An 18,259-nucleotide genomic window follows, 5' to 3' on the forward strand; every position below is an offset into this window, starting at 1 on the left:
GGTCTTCTTATTGCCCTCTCACTATCAATTCTTTCTTCTCTTTCATTAGCATACTCCCCAGATGCCATGGAGATTCACACTGCTTTAAATCCTTCCGGGTCCCCTCCCCTCTAACTGTGGCCACTGCGCAGCCAGCCCCCTCACTCTGAAGTCTCTGAAGACTCGATCTGTCCCAGGCCCTGGATACAGCCACCACCTACAGCAGTGCGGCTGCAAAACAAGACACCAACCCTGGAGACTCACTCATGGAGCTGAAAACCTTGAACTCCCCAATTAATCTTACCGCCTCTCTTAACCCTACCAGTCTAGAATAACACGTTGAAACCCCTGAAATGCTTCCCCCATCAGACAATCAATTAACTGACAGAGACACAACCTTCCCATCTTCCTGCAACCAAACCTTCAGACGCCCTCCTATTCAGCCCACCAATCAGCCACTAAGCATTCTTTATTCTCTTTGAAATGTGTTTCTTTCCTATCCTTTCCGTCTTCACAGAAACTACACCACCGTGGAGTCCACCACAGACACCTAAAGGAGGGTTGGCTCCCTTTCTCCGTGTCTATGCACACCCGCTGTGACCTTCTTAATACCACCTAGTCACATGTCCTAAAGCACTGCTTTCATTAAAGATTGGTATTTATATGGGGTTTCCCTGGTGGTGCAGGGGTTAAGAATCCACCTGCCAATGCAGGGGACACGGGTTCGGGCCCTGGTCTGGGAAGATCCCACACGCTGCAGAGCAACTAAGCCCGTGTGCCACAACAACTGAGCCTGTGCTCTAGAGCCCGCGAGCCACAACTATTGAGCCCACCTGCCACAACTACTGAAGCCCGTGAACCACAACTACTGAGCCCGTGTGCCACAACTACTGAAGCCCGTGCGCCTAGAGCCTGTGCTCCCAACAAGAGAAGCCACTGCAATGAGAAGCCTGCGCACCGCAATGAAGAGTAGACCCGCTTGCCGCAACTAGAGAAAGCCCGCCCGCAGCAACAAAGACCCAACACAGCCAAAAATAAATAAATAAATTTATTTTAAAAAAAGAACATTGTTAGTAGGAAGGGTTTTACGTTTTTTTTAAAAAACTAACAACACCTGATGTCAGTGAAGAAGTAAGAAATAGACAGTCCTATATACTTCTGGTTGGAGAACAAATTGGTATACACCTTCTGGAGGGCAATGTACCAAGACCTAACATAACCTAAGAAAGCAACCAAGTAGGTATAAAAGGACTCTTTTATGGAATTTTATTGCAGTATTACTTATATTAGCAATAAACTGGGAGCAACCTACATGCCCAAAAATGTCAGAATGTTTAAATAGGTTATGAACTATCTACTCAAAAGAAAAATTAGTGCTACCATTAATATTCATGCTAATAGAACTATTATTAACTTATACCAAATTTAAAACAGCACATAATAAAATAGTAATTATAATATGACCCCAATTTTGTTTAAATCTTAATTTTATAAATACACACAGAAAAAAATGAGGGAAAGATATATTTAACAAAATGTTAATACAAATTTTATTCATCTGACTTTATGTGTTTTTCAAATTTTTCAAGTTACAAATTATTTTGATAATAATAAAGTGGGATTAAAAAAATTGATCAAACCCCTTTTCACTTCCTGAAAGCATTTAAACAGCATATATGTAAAGTGGAATGTGGAGGGGAAAAAAATTAATCTCACTACTGCCTAAAATTTAAAAGCTAAACTTCTCAGTTTAGTATTCAAAGCTCCAATGCAGCCCAACCTGACGGCACTGCCCTCTAACCATAACTGAGTCCCGGTCACGGCCACACCTTTCTTCATGCCTCTTTCTGCCTCTAGTTCCTGCCCCCTCCTCCCTACCCACCCAGAAACATTCACAGCCGGCCTCTGAACATGAGAACCGCCATCCACGGTGACAGCTCGTCCTGAGGCCGCCTGGAGAATGTTTCTAACCCAGCTGACCTTGCTTCTCCAAGTCCTCCTACTCTCTCCTCCGCCTCAGGATTCTACTTTCTAGATAACTCACTTTGGTTATATAGTTTGATCATACACCATCTTAAAGTTTATTTAACTGTTTCATGTGTATATCTCTTATTTCACCAACAAGAAAGTCAGCTTGTCGAGGGCAGGGACCATTCACGCTTCTTTGGAATGTTATTTCTCTTTCCTGTTCCCCAAGTCCTTCCCAGTGCTCACACAGTACTAAATGTCTAACAGCCAGTAATAGTCATTGTTTAGAATTAGTGAAGATGTTTTCCAAATACAACATGATTCTGCCACATCAACATACATACATGAAACAAATACTTTTTTACCCCAAGATTCCAACTATTAAGGCGAGCTTCGATGTCACTGTCATCCAAAGAAACAGCAGATTTCCTCGAATGAATTTCCTAAAGTACAAAAGAGAAAAAGAAAAGCAGGATGAAAAAAAAGACAGGATGGAGGGAAGAAACAAAAGTGGAAAGGAAGGAGGGAAAGAAGGGAGTGAGAGAAGGAAGGAAAGAAGGGCAGAGGGGAGGGAGGGAAGGAGGGAGGGAGGGAGAAAACAGGACAAAATATATGTCATTCAGAGTAATAAGAGTTTTGTGTGCCTTTTTTAGTAATGCTATACTACCCTCAGAGGAAAGGATTATGTTACAACTGAGTTAGTTCTCAATTCTAAGTAATGACTGTTTATTACAGCTGCTTAAGGCTATGAGAGGCCTTCACAATATATTCACACAGCAACTAGATTTCAGAAAAAAAATATCAAAAGAATACTTTAAAAAATAATCCAGACCCTTCTCTTTAAGTTCTTTCACAAAAAGTTTTAATTGTGGTATACCACAGTAACTTTAAAGGGGGGTAGGGAAACACTTGAAAAAATGATTATTTACTCTCATTAAAATTAGTTAACAGGGAAGTTTGTATTGCTGTCCAAGAAGCTTTTTGTTCTTAAATTAATTCTCATTCATACACTGTACATAAAGAGAAATAAGCTTTGGATTCACATCATGAAAACATAATTATTTATTATGAAAGAGTAATTCTTTACTTCTTAAAAAAATTAAGGCACTTCCCTGGTGGTGCAGTGGTTAAGAATCTGCCTGCCAGTGCAGGTGACACGGGTTCGAGCCCTGGTCCGGGAAGATCCCACATGTCGCAGAGCAACTAAGCCCGTACGCCACAACTACTGAGCCTGCGCTCTAGAGCCTGCGAGCCACAACTACTGAGCCTGTGCACCTAGAGCCCGTGCTCCGCAACAAGAGAAGCCACTGCAATGAGAAGCCTGCGCACCACAACGAAGAGTAGCCCCCGCTCACCGCAACTAGAAAAAGCCCGCGCGCAGCAACAAAGACACAACACACAAAAATAAATAAGTAAAAATAAATAAATTTATAATAAAATAAAATAAAATTCCATGCTCTTTTCCCTCCCATACAATTTATTATATTACAAACTTATCAAACCAGATTAAAATTATAATTAACTGAGGACAGCCAAAGATCTGTACCCAGAAATGGACAATGACCTGAAAGCCCTACAAACTTAGAAAGTAAGTCTGTGGAAAATAATAATGTACATCCTACAGTACAGCCAAAATATTTTATTTTATTTAAATTTAAATTTAATTTCTTGGTATAGCATTTTCATGCTTTTAGAAAACCTCACTACTAACAAATAAATCTATTTATCTATGGTCATTTAAATTATCTGAAGTGATGAAAAATACATTAAAATGTTCTTCAGACACAGATGCAGAGAACAAACATATGGACACCAAGGAGGGAAAGCCACGGTGGGGTGGGGATGGTGGTGTGCTGAATTGGGCGATTGGGATTGACATGTATACACTGAGGTGTATAAAACTGATGACTAATAAGAACCTGCTGTATAAAAAGATAAATAAAATAAAATTCAAAATTTAAAAGAAAAAAAATGTTCTTCATATTTTACTGAATCTCCAGATTTCTATTGAACAAAATGTTGGGTTTATTATATACACTATATTAAAATTCATTATTGCCTCTACTGTTGGTCCCTTGCTTTTTGAATGTTTGTGTGTGTATGTGTGAATGAGAATGTCTTTTAAAATGCACCTCCCTTATTTATTTTGAGTAAATATGGTTGATAATAAATTCACAAATATCTAAAATGTGCTGCTCTTTATATTAAGATATTTATGAAAGTTCCAAACTGGAACCCTTCATCACTGGAGAAAATGAAAGGAGTTATTTTCAGAGCCAATGTTCTAAAACAGTCATGTTTCACATTCGACTTGCTTGTAACTAAAAGTCTCATCACCCAAGACAAGCTGAGTTATGCTGTAGGAAGCAGGCAGAATCCTTCTCTTTATCCAGCTGACTGGAATGCTCATTAGCTCCATGGTCAAACCAAATCTATGTTAAGTAGTTACATGCAAGAGAAGTATTCATATTTCAAGATAGGAACAGTTCACCTTCATCAGGAAGGCAGTGTTCCCTACTTCACTACAAACTAATCCCAGTTTCTTAAGTTTATGACCATTGTGTGTCTAATCATTTTTAGACATATACTGAGTAAAAGGGGAAAAGTAACTAAAAAACAAAACCTTTTCAAAGTTATTCTTCAATGCACAGGAAAAATGATAGACTGATTAACACGATGCCTCAGAGTCTTTGAGAAAGCAGAAGGAACGCTATGGAACATACCAAATACACCACTTTCTTTGAAACCAGGATATTCACCAAAACCTTCAGACTTTATTGTTTGTAAGTAATCGTTGGAATTTAACAATATGAAACTAAAAATATGTGGAGTTTTTTTTGTTTTGTTTTGTTTTTTTGCGGTACACAGGCCTCTCACTGGTCTCTCCCGTCGCGGAGCACAGGCTCTGGACACGCAGGCTCAGCGGCCATGGCTCACGGGCCCAGCCGCTCCGCGGCATGTGGGATCCTCCTGGACCAGGGCACAAACCCATGTCCCCTGCATCAGCAGGCGGACTCCCAACCACTGCACCACCAGGAAAGCCCTACGTGGAGATATTTGAAAACAAGAAGCAAACAAACAAAAAGCAAAAGTAGAATCTGATCTTACATGACTCCTTGGGGTAATAATCTGTCCATCATCTCTGTAGGTTGGACTCATAGACTGTGATCTGGTTTGGAGCTTTGCAATGCATTGTTCCCTATTAAGAGACCAAAACAGTCACAGTCAGAATTGGGGGAATTCAGAGGACACAGCGGTATTCAAATCTAGGATTACAATATTTTTTTCCTTTTGGAAATGAGATGACTGTTCATATTAACAATGACGTTTCAATAGCAAAGAAAAAAGAAATACGAATAATAACCACTTGTATTTATTAAACTATAAGTAAAATGTCACCTAAATGCCACATGCTTGCTTACCAACAAATGCTATTGTTAAGTGGGACTATAATAAACCACATGTATTTCCCATTTTCCTACGTGTAGGAAGAGAAAAATTGAAGCATGCATTCTCAGAGAAGATAATTGTTTTAAAAGGTTAGCAAGTTTTGTTGGATTCATGTTTCACATCATGATGAAGTCTTAAAATATATAAAATAACAAAACTTTCACATAGCTGAAAGTCTGAATTAATTTGAAGCCATCTCAGAAACCACAGATAAATCAAAGTCCTAAATTTAAAAATATGCCATGTTAATTTAGGTAAAACATAAGTAGAGCATAAACAGGAAAATAGTTTAAGCTTCCAGATGAATTAGAACAAAAAGATTTTTCTCCAATATAAAATATAGTACAAAAAAGTGCCCTTCTCAATATTCTACTTTAGCCTAGAGTCTCCCATATATTTTTTCTTTTTTAAAAAAGAGCTCTATTGAGGTATAATTGACATACAAAGAACTGAACATATTTATTGTGTGCAATTTGATGAATTTGAACATACGCAAACACCTGTGATACCATCACCACAATCAAGGTAACAGACATATCCAGTACTTCCCAGAGTTTCCCTGTGACCCTTTGTTTTTGTTTTGTTGTAAGAACACTTAATATGAGGTCTATCCTTTTAACAAATTTTGAAGAGCACAATACTACATTGTTAACTAGGCACTATGCTGAAGATATGGAAACAACCCAAGTATCCATTAACAGAGAAATGGACAGCACAGAAGTGGTAGACACATACGATGCGATATTGTTAACTCTTTAACTGGATTATGTGGATGGCACCTGGTGCAATCATCTTCCTGTACTGCCATATTTTTATATTACCAGGGATAATGGATAAATTACTTTACCCATTTTCCTAGGGAATCTAGTTTCCTAAGAAAATATTTGACTTCCCTTCATGTCCACTTCTCTCCCATATATTTCTATTCGAGCTACTTCAATGGAAGTTCCATGATTACAAATATCTATTCTCTGAATGGTTACTTCAAGAGACACAAAATGAAAACTAACCATTATTTAATGAATTAAAGCCACTGACTTTCAACCACTAGCCATATCAGGATTTCCTTCACAAGTTGTGGGTCATACTAAGTATTCTCAAAAGACAGAACAGTAGTTCAAAAAGACAAGATTAAAATTAATGTGTTTTTTGGTAGTTAACACTGACAGAATAACATTCCTTAGACTAGTTACTAAGTAACTGAGAATGTCTGAAAAAATTGTTTTAAAGAGAGCTGTGGATTTTTTTTATACCCCTACTCAGTAGTCCAGATATCCAAATACTTAAAAATAAATGAGATAAAGTAATATTTTGAGAATAATCTCATCAGCCAGTGTGCTTGAGCTGATATAAAGCATTTAAAACTTAGTATGTGGGAAGAGACACCCTGATATACCATACTAAGTAGTGGCCTGTTCTTCTTTAAGAATAGATTAAACAATCATAAAAAGAGCGATACTTAAAAATTGAAAAATGCTTAAATATTAAAAGTAATTCTTCTCATAGAAAATATTAATAAAAAAGAGGACTGAAACATTTATCTATTTATTACACAGGGTGCATACATAAAACAACACATCCTTTTAAGTCACATGTAGCTGTCTTCTGTAACGATCCTACCTCTTTCCCTTCTTAGTAAATTTTCAAAGTAAGTTATTGAATCTATGTCCTATCCTACCATGTCCTCTCCAATCAACTACAATCTGACTTCCACTCATCCTGAAAGTGCTGTAAGTAAAGTCAGCATTGATCTCCTAGGTGCTCACGCAAATGACCCGCGATCTGTTCTTACCCTGGCTGCTCTCACTAAAACGTTAGGGGTGGTGCTTTAAAGATGCCACATTTATTGGCTCCACAGAACCATTCTTTCCCGGTTCCTATCTGGTCCTTTAGAAATCTCCTTCACAGCTTTTTCACTAGCTTTTCTTTCTCTGCCCATCTCATACATGCTATAATCCCTGGGGTTCTGTGTCTAACCATATTTATTTTCCTTTTATGTGCTTTCCCTGGTCAATCCAATATACTATTAGTTTTTCAAATAATAAGGAGAAGCTCTGATTACCAATCTACATCTCCAGCCCAAACTGCTCTCTTGGCCTCCAACCCCATTGCAAATACAAACTGAATAGCCCCACCTCCAATTCAACATGCCCCAAACTAAATTCATTCTATTTCCCCTGAAACATGCTCCAGTGCAGGCCAAGTAAAGCAGAGGCATTGCTGAAGTCAGCTTCTTGTGAAGGCAGTTGAGCCAACTAAAGAAGGAGGTCAGCATCATTGCTAAGATCCAGCTGGCACAAGAAGCATGGGGCATTAAGCACAGAAGTTTCATCTCCTGCCACTGATAATGACTCCAGCTGGAAACACAATTAACTGGAACTCTAAGGAGGCACAAAGACGGCTCACATTCACAGTGATGGGGCTGGAGGTCAGGGTGAACAGGGAGACAGAGGGCAGGGGGCAAAGCTTAACCCTGTGTTATCCTTTAGGAAGAACAGCAGGTGCTGCCTGCCACAGAGAATAAATAGCAAGTCATGGTGCTTATGAAGACAGCCTACCGTTGGTACGGGGGACACGATTACAGCGAGGTCAGGACTACGGAGCTTGTGCCAATGAGGAGGAGGGACTGTGGCTCATTCACGTGTGGGTGCCAAGCTAGCCCAGAAAGCAGGGTCTCGGAGTATGAGTAAGATTCCCTGACGTGCAAGTGCCTCCTTCCTCCTCTGGAAGAGTAAAACTAGAGGAAATGTAAGTTTTTCCCTTTCACTTTTTCCTAATGCTAAAATATTTCAACGACAATCCAGAAACATTCTCCCAGCATCTTTGCTGATTCCAAATACTACAGAAACATAGACTTGTCACTATAAAAATAAAGAGATAAGTAATGAGACATATAATAAGCTTTAAAAGCCTAAACAAAGACTGACTGAATTTCTTCCTGCAAAAGAAACTTATACATATGGAAAATTTCTAAAATGTCTTTTTAATTTGTGTCCTCAATGTGATTCAAGTAGACATTTCAGATATAAAAAGGAAATAAACAATCTGTGATCATAAAAATGTGCTTAAAAATGAAAAACATCATTACCAAATTTTAAAACCACAATGTAAGAAGAGAATGGCAGATAAAATATAGCATAAAATCAAATCAGTGAATTAGAAAACTACTTCAAGAAATATTCTGAGAACACACAAAAAATTTAAGGGATGAATATAATAAATAAAAATGCAACAGATAAGGAAGATAAATTCAAAATCTCTCATACCAAAATAATATGAATTCCAGAAGGCATAAATAAAACAGAAACTGGGAAAATAATAATTAAAGAAATAGTAGTGACAATGCCAGTCAAGACTGCATTGGAGAAAAACCTAAAGGAATAACCTAGAACATCTCTTTTAGCTCGGACAAAAATGCAATGCTCAAAAAACCCCAAAAAATGTAATGCCATGCTATTGTCAAAAAGACCACAAATAAATGTTGGTGAGGATGTGGAAAAAAGGAAAACCTAGCACCCTGTCAGTGGGTATGTAAATTGGTGGAGCCACTATGGAAAACAGTAAGGATCGTCCTCAAAACACTAAAAATAGAACTACCATATGATCCAGCAATTCCACTCCTGGGTATATATGCAAAGAAAATGAAAACACTAATTCAAAAAGATACATGCACCCCAATGTTCACAGCAGCACTATTTACAATAGCCAAGACATGGAAGCAACCTAGATGTCCAGCAACAGATGAATGGATGAAGGTGTGGTACATATATACAATGGAATACTACTCAGCCATAAAAAGGAATAAAATTTTGCCCTTTGCAACAACAAGGATAGACCTAAAATGTATTATGCTGAATGAAATAAGTTAGACACAGAAAGGCAAACACTGAATGTTATCATTTATGTGTGAAATCTGAAAAACAAAGCAAACAAATATAACAAAACAGACTCACAAGCTAATTGTTACCAGTAGCAAGAGGGGTGGCGGGAGGGACAAGGTAGGAGGAGGGGATTAAGAGGTACAAACCACTATGTATAAAATAAATAAGATACAAGGATATATTGTACAGCACAGGGAATATAGCCAATATTTTATAATAACTTTAAATGGAATATAATCTATAAAAATACCGGATCACTAGTAGTATGCCTGAAACTAATATAATATCGTAAATCAACTATACTTTAATTTTTAAAAATGTAACGTCATAAAAAGGACAGGAACTGAAGGTCTGCCAGGCTCTGGTTTCAGAGACAGCTAGAAAGAGCAGGAAGTATGACTCTGGACAAGTAGGAGAGAATCAAAGTTCCTCTAAGTAGAAGGACAAAGTCAAACTCATCAAGAAACCAGAAGCAAGGATGGAGTTCCTTGTTCTTGAGAAGAAGCTGAAAATCAGTGCTGGTGACCACTTTGGAAAGCTCTGGCTTATAAGAAGCTTTGTGCCCTGGAAAGGCAAGGAACACAGACATGGCCTCAAAGCCAAGGAACTAGACTCTTCGTATGAAAGGACAGAGTTCAAAGTGAAAAGAGGGGGCGCAGTGGTTAAGAATCCGCCTGCCAATGCAGGGGACACGGGTTTGATCCCTGGTCCGGGAAGATCCCACATGCCACGGAGCAACTAAGCCCATGCGCCACAACTACTGAGCCCTCGTGCTACAACTACTGAAGCCCACATGCCCTACAGCCCGTGCTCCGCAACAAGAGAAGCCACTGCAGTGAGAAGCCCGCGCACCGCAATGAAGAGTAACCCCTGCTCGCCACAACTAGAGAAAGCCCGCACGCAGCAATGAAGACCCAATGCAACCAAAAATAATTTTTAAAAATTAAAAAAAAAAAGTGAAAAGAGGCATTTGGTTCCCCAAATTCCTATAAACAGGAGGCAGCCTGAGAAAACTACTCAGCTTAAAACAAATCATTGCTTCTGTTAAAAAGAAAAAAAAAAAAAAAAGATAATTCAGAATGAAAAGTCAAGAACCCAAAAGACAGAGCAGAGAACCATGAAGAACACTTCCAGGAAGCAGCACTAAGCCCTAATCAAGAAACTGGCAATCAGCACCTGCTAGATTTCAGAATTTCTATAGAACTGTCATTGGTTTTTGTCTCCCATTTTCCCTGTTTTTTAAATGGGAATTCTCCAGTCCCTCTCTCACCACTGGGGGGTGGGGGGGAGGTAACTTACAACTTTAGTTCACAGGTGTTTACAATGGAAGAAGCCACACCAGGAAAGTCTCACCTACACCTAGATATGACTTTTATTAGGTTTACTGAAGTATAATTTATGTACTGTAAAGCCATACCCATTTAAAATGTAGAGTTCTGACAAATGTATATTACCTGTGTAACCAGTACAATGAAGATACAGATTCTTTCCATCACATCCAGAAGTTCTCTTGGCCTCCTTGGCAATCAATCTACTCCCTCCCACAAACCCAGGCAACCTGCATTTTGCAGAATCTCTTATATATGGAATCAAACAGAATGCACTTTTTATGTCTGGCTCCTCTCACTAAGGTAGAGAGATTTAGCCATGTTGTTGCATGTATCAAAGTTCATTTCTTTTTATTGATTAGAAGTATTCCATTATATGCATGAACCTTAATTTCCTTTTTGATTCATGTACTGATGGACACTTGTCTCCACATTTGGCTACTATGAATAAAGCTGCTATGGACATTCAAGAATTTATGTGGACATACATTTTCATTTCTCTTGACATGTAGGAATAGAATTGTGAGGTCATATGGTAAATTATCTAAAACTTTGTAAGAAATTGGTAAACTGTTTTCCAAAGTGGTGGGGGCACTTTATATTCCCATTAATGCTGTACGAGACTTCCAGTTTCATCTCATTGTCACCATACTTGGTTTTCTGTCTTTATCATTTTAGCCATTCTAATGGGTGTATAGTGGTATCACATTGTGCTTTATAATTTTCATTTCCCTGATAAAGGATGATGTTGTCCATCTTTTCATGTGTGTACATTAGCCATTTATTTATATATACATTTTGTGAAGTGTCTGTAAAATCTTTTGCACATTAATTGGGTTGTTGTCTACTTTTCCTTGAGTTGCACATACTCTAGACACAAATCATTTATCAGATATATGTATTTAGAATATTTTCTCTATATGCAAGGAGCACCATCTATTCATGATATAATACCCTTTGTATATTTTCTGGATACAATATGCTAATTAAGAATTTTTAAATCTATATTCATGCAGGAATATTAGTATGTAGTTTTACATTCTGGGCATGTCTGTCTTCTTTTGAAAACAAAGGAATACAGACTTAACAAAGTGAGTTGGGAAGCATTCCCTCTTTCTCTATTTCCTGAAAAAAATTCATGTAAGATGATATCATTTCTTCCATAAAAGCCTGATAGAATTCACCAAGGAAACCATCTGGGCTTACAGATTTCTTTACAGGAAGGTAGTTAATTATAAAATAAACTTCTTTGGTTAACTATAGGGATACTCAGATTCCCCATTTCTTCTTGTCTTTTAAGGAATTCTTCTATTTCATCCAAATTTTCACTGCTACACATTGTAGCCTCATTATACTTATTTATTTTTTTGGCCATGCCACGTGGTTGCAGGATCTTACTTCCCTGACCAGGGGTCGAACCCGGGCCTCTAGCAGTGAAAGTGAGAAGTCGTAACCACTGGACCACGAGGGAATTCCCACCTCGTCATATTCTGAATGTCTGTAAGATCTGTGTGGAGCCTCCTCTTTCATTCATTCCTGACGTTGCGAATTTGTGTTTTCTCTCCCATTTTTAAATTTTTAACTGTGGCAAAATGCATGGAACATAAAGTTTACCATCGTAACCACTCTTAAGTGTCAGTTCAGTGGCTGGAAGTACAATCACAGTGCTGTGCAACCACCATCACCATCCACCTCTAGAACTGTTCCATCTTCCCAAGACGGAAACACCTTACCTATTAAACAATACCTTCCCTTTCTCCTCTCCCCTCAGCCCCTGGCAAACACCATTCTACTTTCTGCTTCTACGAATTTATACTTCATGTAAGTGGAATCATACAGTATTTTTCATTTTGTGACTGGCTTATCTGCCTTAGCATATCTTCAAGGTTCACCCACGTTGTAACATGTGTCAGAATTTCCTTCCTTTTTAAGGCTCAAGAATATTCCATTGTATTATATGCCACATTTTTATGCATTCATCCATTGATGGATACTTGGGATGCTTCCATCTTTTGGCTACTGAAAATAATGATGCTATGTACAAGGCTATACAAGTATCTGTTTGGGTCCCTGTTTTCAATTATTTTGGATATATACATGGAAGTGGGATTTCTGTATGATATGGTAATTGTATTTTTAATTTTTTTGATGAGCTGCTGACGGTGTTCAACCACAGCTACACTATTTTACATTCCCACCAACAGCACAGAGGGGTCCAACTTCTCCACATCCTTGCCAAACACTTGTTTTGTTTGTTTTATAGTAGCCATCCTAATAGATGGCATCTCATTATGGTTTTGACTTGCATTTCCAGAATGATTACTGATCAATTTTTTGGAGAAATGTCTATTCAAGTCCTTTGCCCACTTTTTAATCAGGTTGTTTGTTTTTGCTGTTGTTGAATTGTGGGGTTCTTCACATACTCTGGATATTAACCCTTTTTCAGGTAGGTGATTCGCAAATATTTTCTCCCATTCCACGGGTTGCCTTTTCACTCTGCTGATTGCGTCCTTTGATGCACAGAAGTTTTAAATTTTGACATGGTCCAATTTATCTAGAGCTTTTTTTGGTTGTTGCTTGTGCTTTTGGTATCATATCCAATAAATCAATGCCAAATCCATCGTCATGAAGCTTTCCCCCGATATTTACCTTTAGGTATTTGATCCATTTTGCGTTAATTTTTTTGTTTGTTTTTGTTTTTGTTTTTGTTTTTGCGTTACGCGGGCCTCTCACCGTTGTGGCCTCTCCCGTTGCAGAGCACAGGCTCCAGACGCGCAGGCTCAGCGGCCATGGCTCACAGGCCCAGCCGCTCCGCGGCATGTGGGATCTTCCCGGACCGGGGCACGAACCCGCATCCCCTGCATCGGCAGGCGGACTCTCAACCACCGAGCCACCAGGGAAGCCCCCTTAATTTTTATATATAGTAAAAAGTAAGAGTCCAACTTCATTCTTTTGCATGTGAATATCCAGTTTTGCCACACCATTTGTTGAAAAGACTGTCCTTTTCCTATTGAATGGTCTTGGCACCCTTATCAAAAATCATTTGACCATATATGCAAGGGCTTATCTCTAGGTTCGCTATTCTAATCTATTAGTCTATATGTCTGTCTTTATGCCAGTACCAGACTTTTTTATTAATTTATCCAATCCTTAATTTGTTCATTCATTCATATTCATTCAACAAATAACTGAGTTATTAACTGTGCTCCATGGTACAGTGACAGGCCTTAGGAATATAATTGTGAGCAAGACAGTCTCTCTCCTCAAGGAGCTTTGTGAATAGGAACCACAGACTGATATCAGAGCAGACGACACCCCTTCTATAGTTTGTTAAAGATCATTCCCAACAGTCTTTGCATCATCTTCATAAAACACGAAGTCATAAGGAGAAAAAAAAAACGCTTTATTGATTGCTACATACAGGTACCTAAGTACCGTGGCCTCTATATCATTAACACTGACAAATTGTGGTGCCTCACTTACCAAATTTGGTCAATGTATTATGTGTTAACAGGCACACTCACATTTACAGTGCTGTCTGTCCTTTGTATAGAGGTTGGTTTGGGTACATTTCCTCTTTGCTTCAACAAATACCGAGTACAAAGAACATCTAGAATCTCCAAAGGTGTGTGGACTTATATATATTTTTTTGGTGCTCTCTCCAAGTGAATTTAGCATCTCAGTGTAGCCAAGCAAGAAACTTATTTAATTCAAAAACTGCTAGTTATTTTTTATTTAAAATGCAAAAAAAAATATGTTCATTACAAAAGGTAAATAAAACTGGCAACAGATCTAGCTTCCCACGTTTCCCAGCACAAACACCAAACGTGAAAGTGAACTGTAGGGTTGTGTACAGTTCTCTCTTTCCTTCATGTATCTTAGACTAGCATCAGCATTGACCGTCCTGCAAAATAGCCTTGTTTCCCAGAAACAGGAAGACTACTATACCTGGGTTGGGAAATCTATCCTTGCTATATCCAAAATATTTACATGGTTGTAACATTTCTGATGTTTTTTTTTCAACTCTAGCAATTTTATAGCCACTTTTTACCTCTTCTTCTTTCCACACCTCTAATCTCTATTATGAGGTGCTAGCTACTAGAAGGGAGGTAAGATTAAAACTGCACACTGATGCAGAAAGCTCACTCTATCCTTTGAGGATAGCACAACACTGTTTAGATTACTGTGGATTGTAGGAAGTTTTGAAATTAGAAAATGTTAGAATTCCAGTTTTGCTTTTCTTTTCCAAGACTGTTTTAGCTATTCAGTGTCACTTGAGATTCCATGACTTTTAGGAAGTATTTTTCCTTTTCTGAAAAGAAAAAAAAGCCACTGGAATTTTGATAGGGATCGTATTGGGTTGGCCAAAACGTTCATTCGGGTTTCCCATGTTACCCAACCCAATATTATTCAATATATCACTTTGGGTTGTATTGTACATCTTAATAATATTAAGTCTTCCAATCCATGAACTCCTGTCTTTCCATTTACTGGTGTCTTTTTAAATTCCTCTCAATATTTTGTAGTGTTTTTAGTGTACAAGTCCTTGGTTAAGTTTATTCCTAAGTATTCTATTCTTTTTGACACTGTTGTAAATGGAACTGTCTTCTTAATTTCCTTTTCAGATTGTTCACTGTTACTGTATAAAATTGTGACTGATTTTTATTTGTTGGTTTTGTATCCTGCTACTTTATTGAATTTGTTTATTAGTTCTAATAGTTTTTTGTGGAATATTTAGTTTTCTGTATGTAAGATCATATCATTTGTGAACAGAGATCATTTTTCTTCTCTTTTCAATTTCGATGACTTTTCTTTCTTTTTCTTGCCTCATTGCTCTGGTTAGGACTTCCAGTACTATGTTGAATAGAAGTGATGAGAGTGGGCATCCCTGTCTTTTACTGCTCTTAAAGGTAAAACTTTTGCTTTCACTCTTAAGTATGCTGTTAGCTGTGGGCCTTTCATACACGGCCTTTATTCTTTTGAGGTAGTTTCCATCTATTCATAGTCTGTCAAGTATTTTTATCATGAAAGGGTGTTAAATTTTGTCACATGCTTTTTCTGCATCAATTGAGATGATCACGTGTTTCTTTTCCATCATTCTGTTAATGTGGTGTACTATAATGATTGTTTCATTTGTCAAATTTTCCTTGCATTCCGTGAATATATCCCACTTTGTCATGGTGTATAATCCTTTCAATGTGCTGTTGAATTGTTTGCTAGTATTTTTTTCAGGGTTTTTTCATCAACATTCCATCAGGAATATTGGTTTGTAGTTTTCTTGTAGTGTCTTTGTCTGGCTTTGGTATCACAGTAATGCTGGCCTCATACCATGAATCTGGAAGTATTCCCTCCTCCTCAATTTTGGAAGAGTTTAAGAGTTTGGATTGGTGTTAACTATTCTTTAAATGTTTGACAGATTCACCAGTGAAACTATCTGGTCCTAGGCTTTTCTTTGTTGGAAGGTTTTTGAATATTGCTTCAATCTCCTTACTAGTTATAGGTCTGTTCTAGAAATAGAAATAGATTTTCTATTTCTTCATGATTCAGTCTTGGTAGACTGTGTTTCTAGGAAATTATCCACTTCATCTAGGCTACCCAATGTGTTGGTTTACAACTGCTCATTGTACTCACTTATAATGTTTTATTTCTGTAAAATCAGTTACAATGTCTCTTCTTTCATGTCTGATTTCAGTTGTCTTTTTTCTAGTGGTTTCCATGATTTTCTCTAATGTTTTCCCATTTTCTGTTTTATTTCCTTTCTTCTGCTAGCTTCAGAGTTTGTTCTTTTCCTAGTTCCTTAAGATGTAAATTTAGGTTGTTGATGTCAGATTTTTCTTTTTTAATGTAAGATTTTACAACTATAAATTCCCCTCATAGCACTGCTTTCACTGCATCCCGTAAGTTTTGGTATGTTGTGTTTTCATTTTCATTTGTCTCAAGATATTTTCTGATTTCCCTTTTGATTTCTTTTGACTTCTTATGAGTGTGTTATTTTCCACATATTTATGAATTTTCCAGTTTTACTATTGATTCCTAGTTTCCCTACACTTTGATCAGCAAAGATACTCTGTATGATTTCAATCTTTTAAAATATATTAAAACTGGTTTTGTGGACTATCAAATGGTTTTATCCTGGAGAATATTCCACGTGCACTTGAGAATAATGTATTCTACTGCTGTTGGATGGAATGTTCTCTATATATTGGTTTGGTCAAATTGGCCTGCAGTGTTCAAGTCCTCTGTTTCTTTATGATCTTCTGATTGTTCTAACCATCACTGAATGTGTGGTACTGAAGTTTTCTTACCACTATTGTAGAGCTATTTCTCCCTCCATTCTGTTGATGTTTGACTCATATATTTAAGACTTCTGATGTTTGGTGCATGTATGTTTATAACTGTTATATCTTCCTGGTTCATTGACCCTTTCATCATTATATAAGTTCATTCTTTGTCTCTTGTAACAGGTTATTACTTAATCTATTTCTTATAATACAAATCCACTCCTGCCCTCTTTTGGTTACTATTTGCATGGAATATCTTTCCATCCTTTCACTTTCAACTTGGATGTGTCCTTAGATCTAAAGTGAGTCCCTTGTCCCTTGTAGGTAGCATATAGTTGGATATCATTTTATTCAACTGCCTTTGTAATCCTATAAAAAATAAAAAGTGGAGTTGTAAACCAGAATTACCATTCTACAGGTTTTTATATTTACCAGTGTATTTCTCTCTTTTTATTTCATGAGTCTAACTAGAATTTATCAATTTTATTTAACTTTAAAAAAAAAAACAATGTTTGCCTCCATTGACTTTATTGTTTTCCTGTTGCATTGATTTCCACTCTTATCTATTTTATTTCCTTCATTCTGCTTACATTGGATTCACTCAGCTCTTATTCTTCCATCTTCCAAAGGGAGAAGTTGTGACCACTGATTTTGGATTTTTCTTCTTTTCTGACACAAGCATTAAAAATTCTAAATTTCCCTCTAAGCTGCATCTCATAAATTTTGATATGTTGTATTTTCTTTATCATTTGGTTCAAAATGTCTATAAACCCTTGTGATTTCTTTCGTGACAAATAGGTTATTTAGAAGTGTTTTTTTAATTTATAAACGTTTGACAGCTTTTCTGGATGTACTATAATTGTTTCTTATTAAATTCCAATAAGATCAGAAAACATGCTCCGTGTGACTTCCATCCTTTGAGACCAACTGAATTTCTTTTACGACCCAGACGTGACTTATCCCGATGAACATACCATGTGCACTTGAAGAATGTGTAATCTGCACTTATTGGATGGGGTATTTCTTAGATGTCAACTAGGTTGAGGTAGCTCAGAGTATTGTTCAAATCTTCTATATCCTTGTTGATTCTTTGGTCATGTTGCTCCATAATTCCTAAGAAAGGGATGTTAAAATCTGCAACAATGGCTGTAGATTTGTCTATGTCTCTCTTTAGCTCTTGTTACTTTTTGGTACCCGTATTTTTTTTTTAAACAGATCTTTATTGGAGTATAATTGCTTCACAATACTGTGTTAGTTTCTGTTGTACAACAAAGTGAATCAGCCATATGTGTACATATATCCCCATATCTCCTCCCTCTTGCATCTCCCTCCCACCCTCCCTATCCCACCCCTCTAGGTCATCGCAAAGCAC

General features: G+C 37.4%; 1 protein-coding gene across 17 annotated transcripts in view; it reads right to left on the minus strand.

Moving 5' to 3' along the window:
* CEP112 (centrosomal protein 112) overlaps window positions 1–18,259 on the minus strand; it is a 426,576-nt gene that overhangs the window by 381,008 nt on the left and 27,309 nt on the right. For 14 of the 17 annotated variants that reach the window (XM_032616350.1, XM_032616351.1, XM_032616349.1 and 11 more), the window contains exons 5-6: window positions 5,056–5,146; window positions 2,313–2,390 (exon numbers count right to left, since the gene is read on the minus strand). In XM_032616350.1, the coding sequence (XP_032472241.1) occupies window positions 2,313–2,390; window positions 5,056–5,146 (169 nt within the window). The remainder of the gene's footprint in view (window positions 1–2,312; window positions 2,391–5,055; window positions 5,147–18,259) is intronic. The other 3 variants (XM_032616346.1, XM_032616345.1, XM_032616347.1) reach the window with 1 other exon arrangement.

Source organism: Phocoena sinus, chromosome 20 (genome assembly GCF_008692025.1).
Source record: "Phocoena sinus isolate mPhoSin1 chromosome 20, mPhoSin1.pri, whole genome shotgun sequence".
NCBI classification, from domain to species: Eukaryota; Metazoa; Chordata; class Mammalia; order Artiodactyla; family Phocoenidae; genus Phocoena; species Phocoena sinus.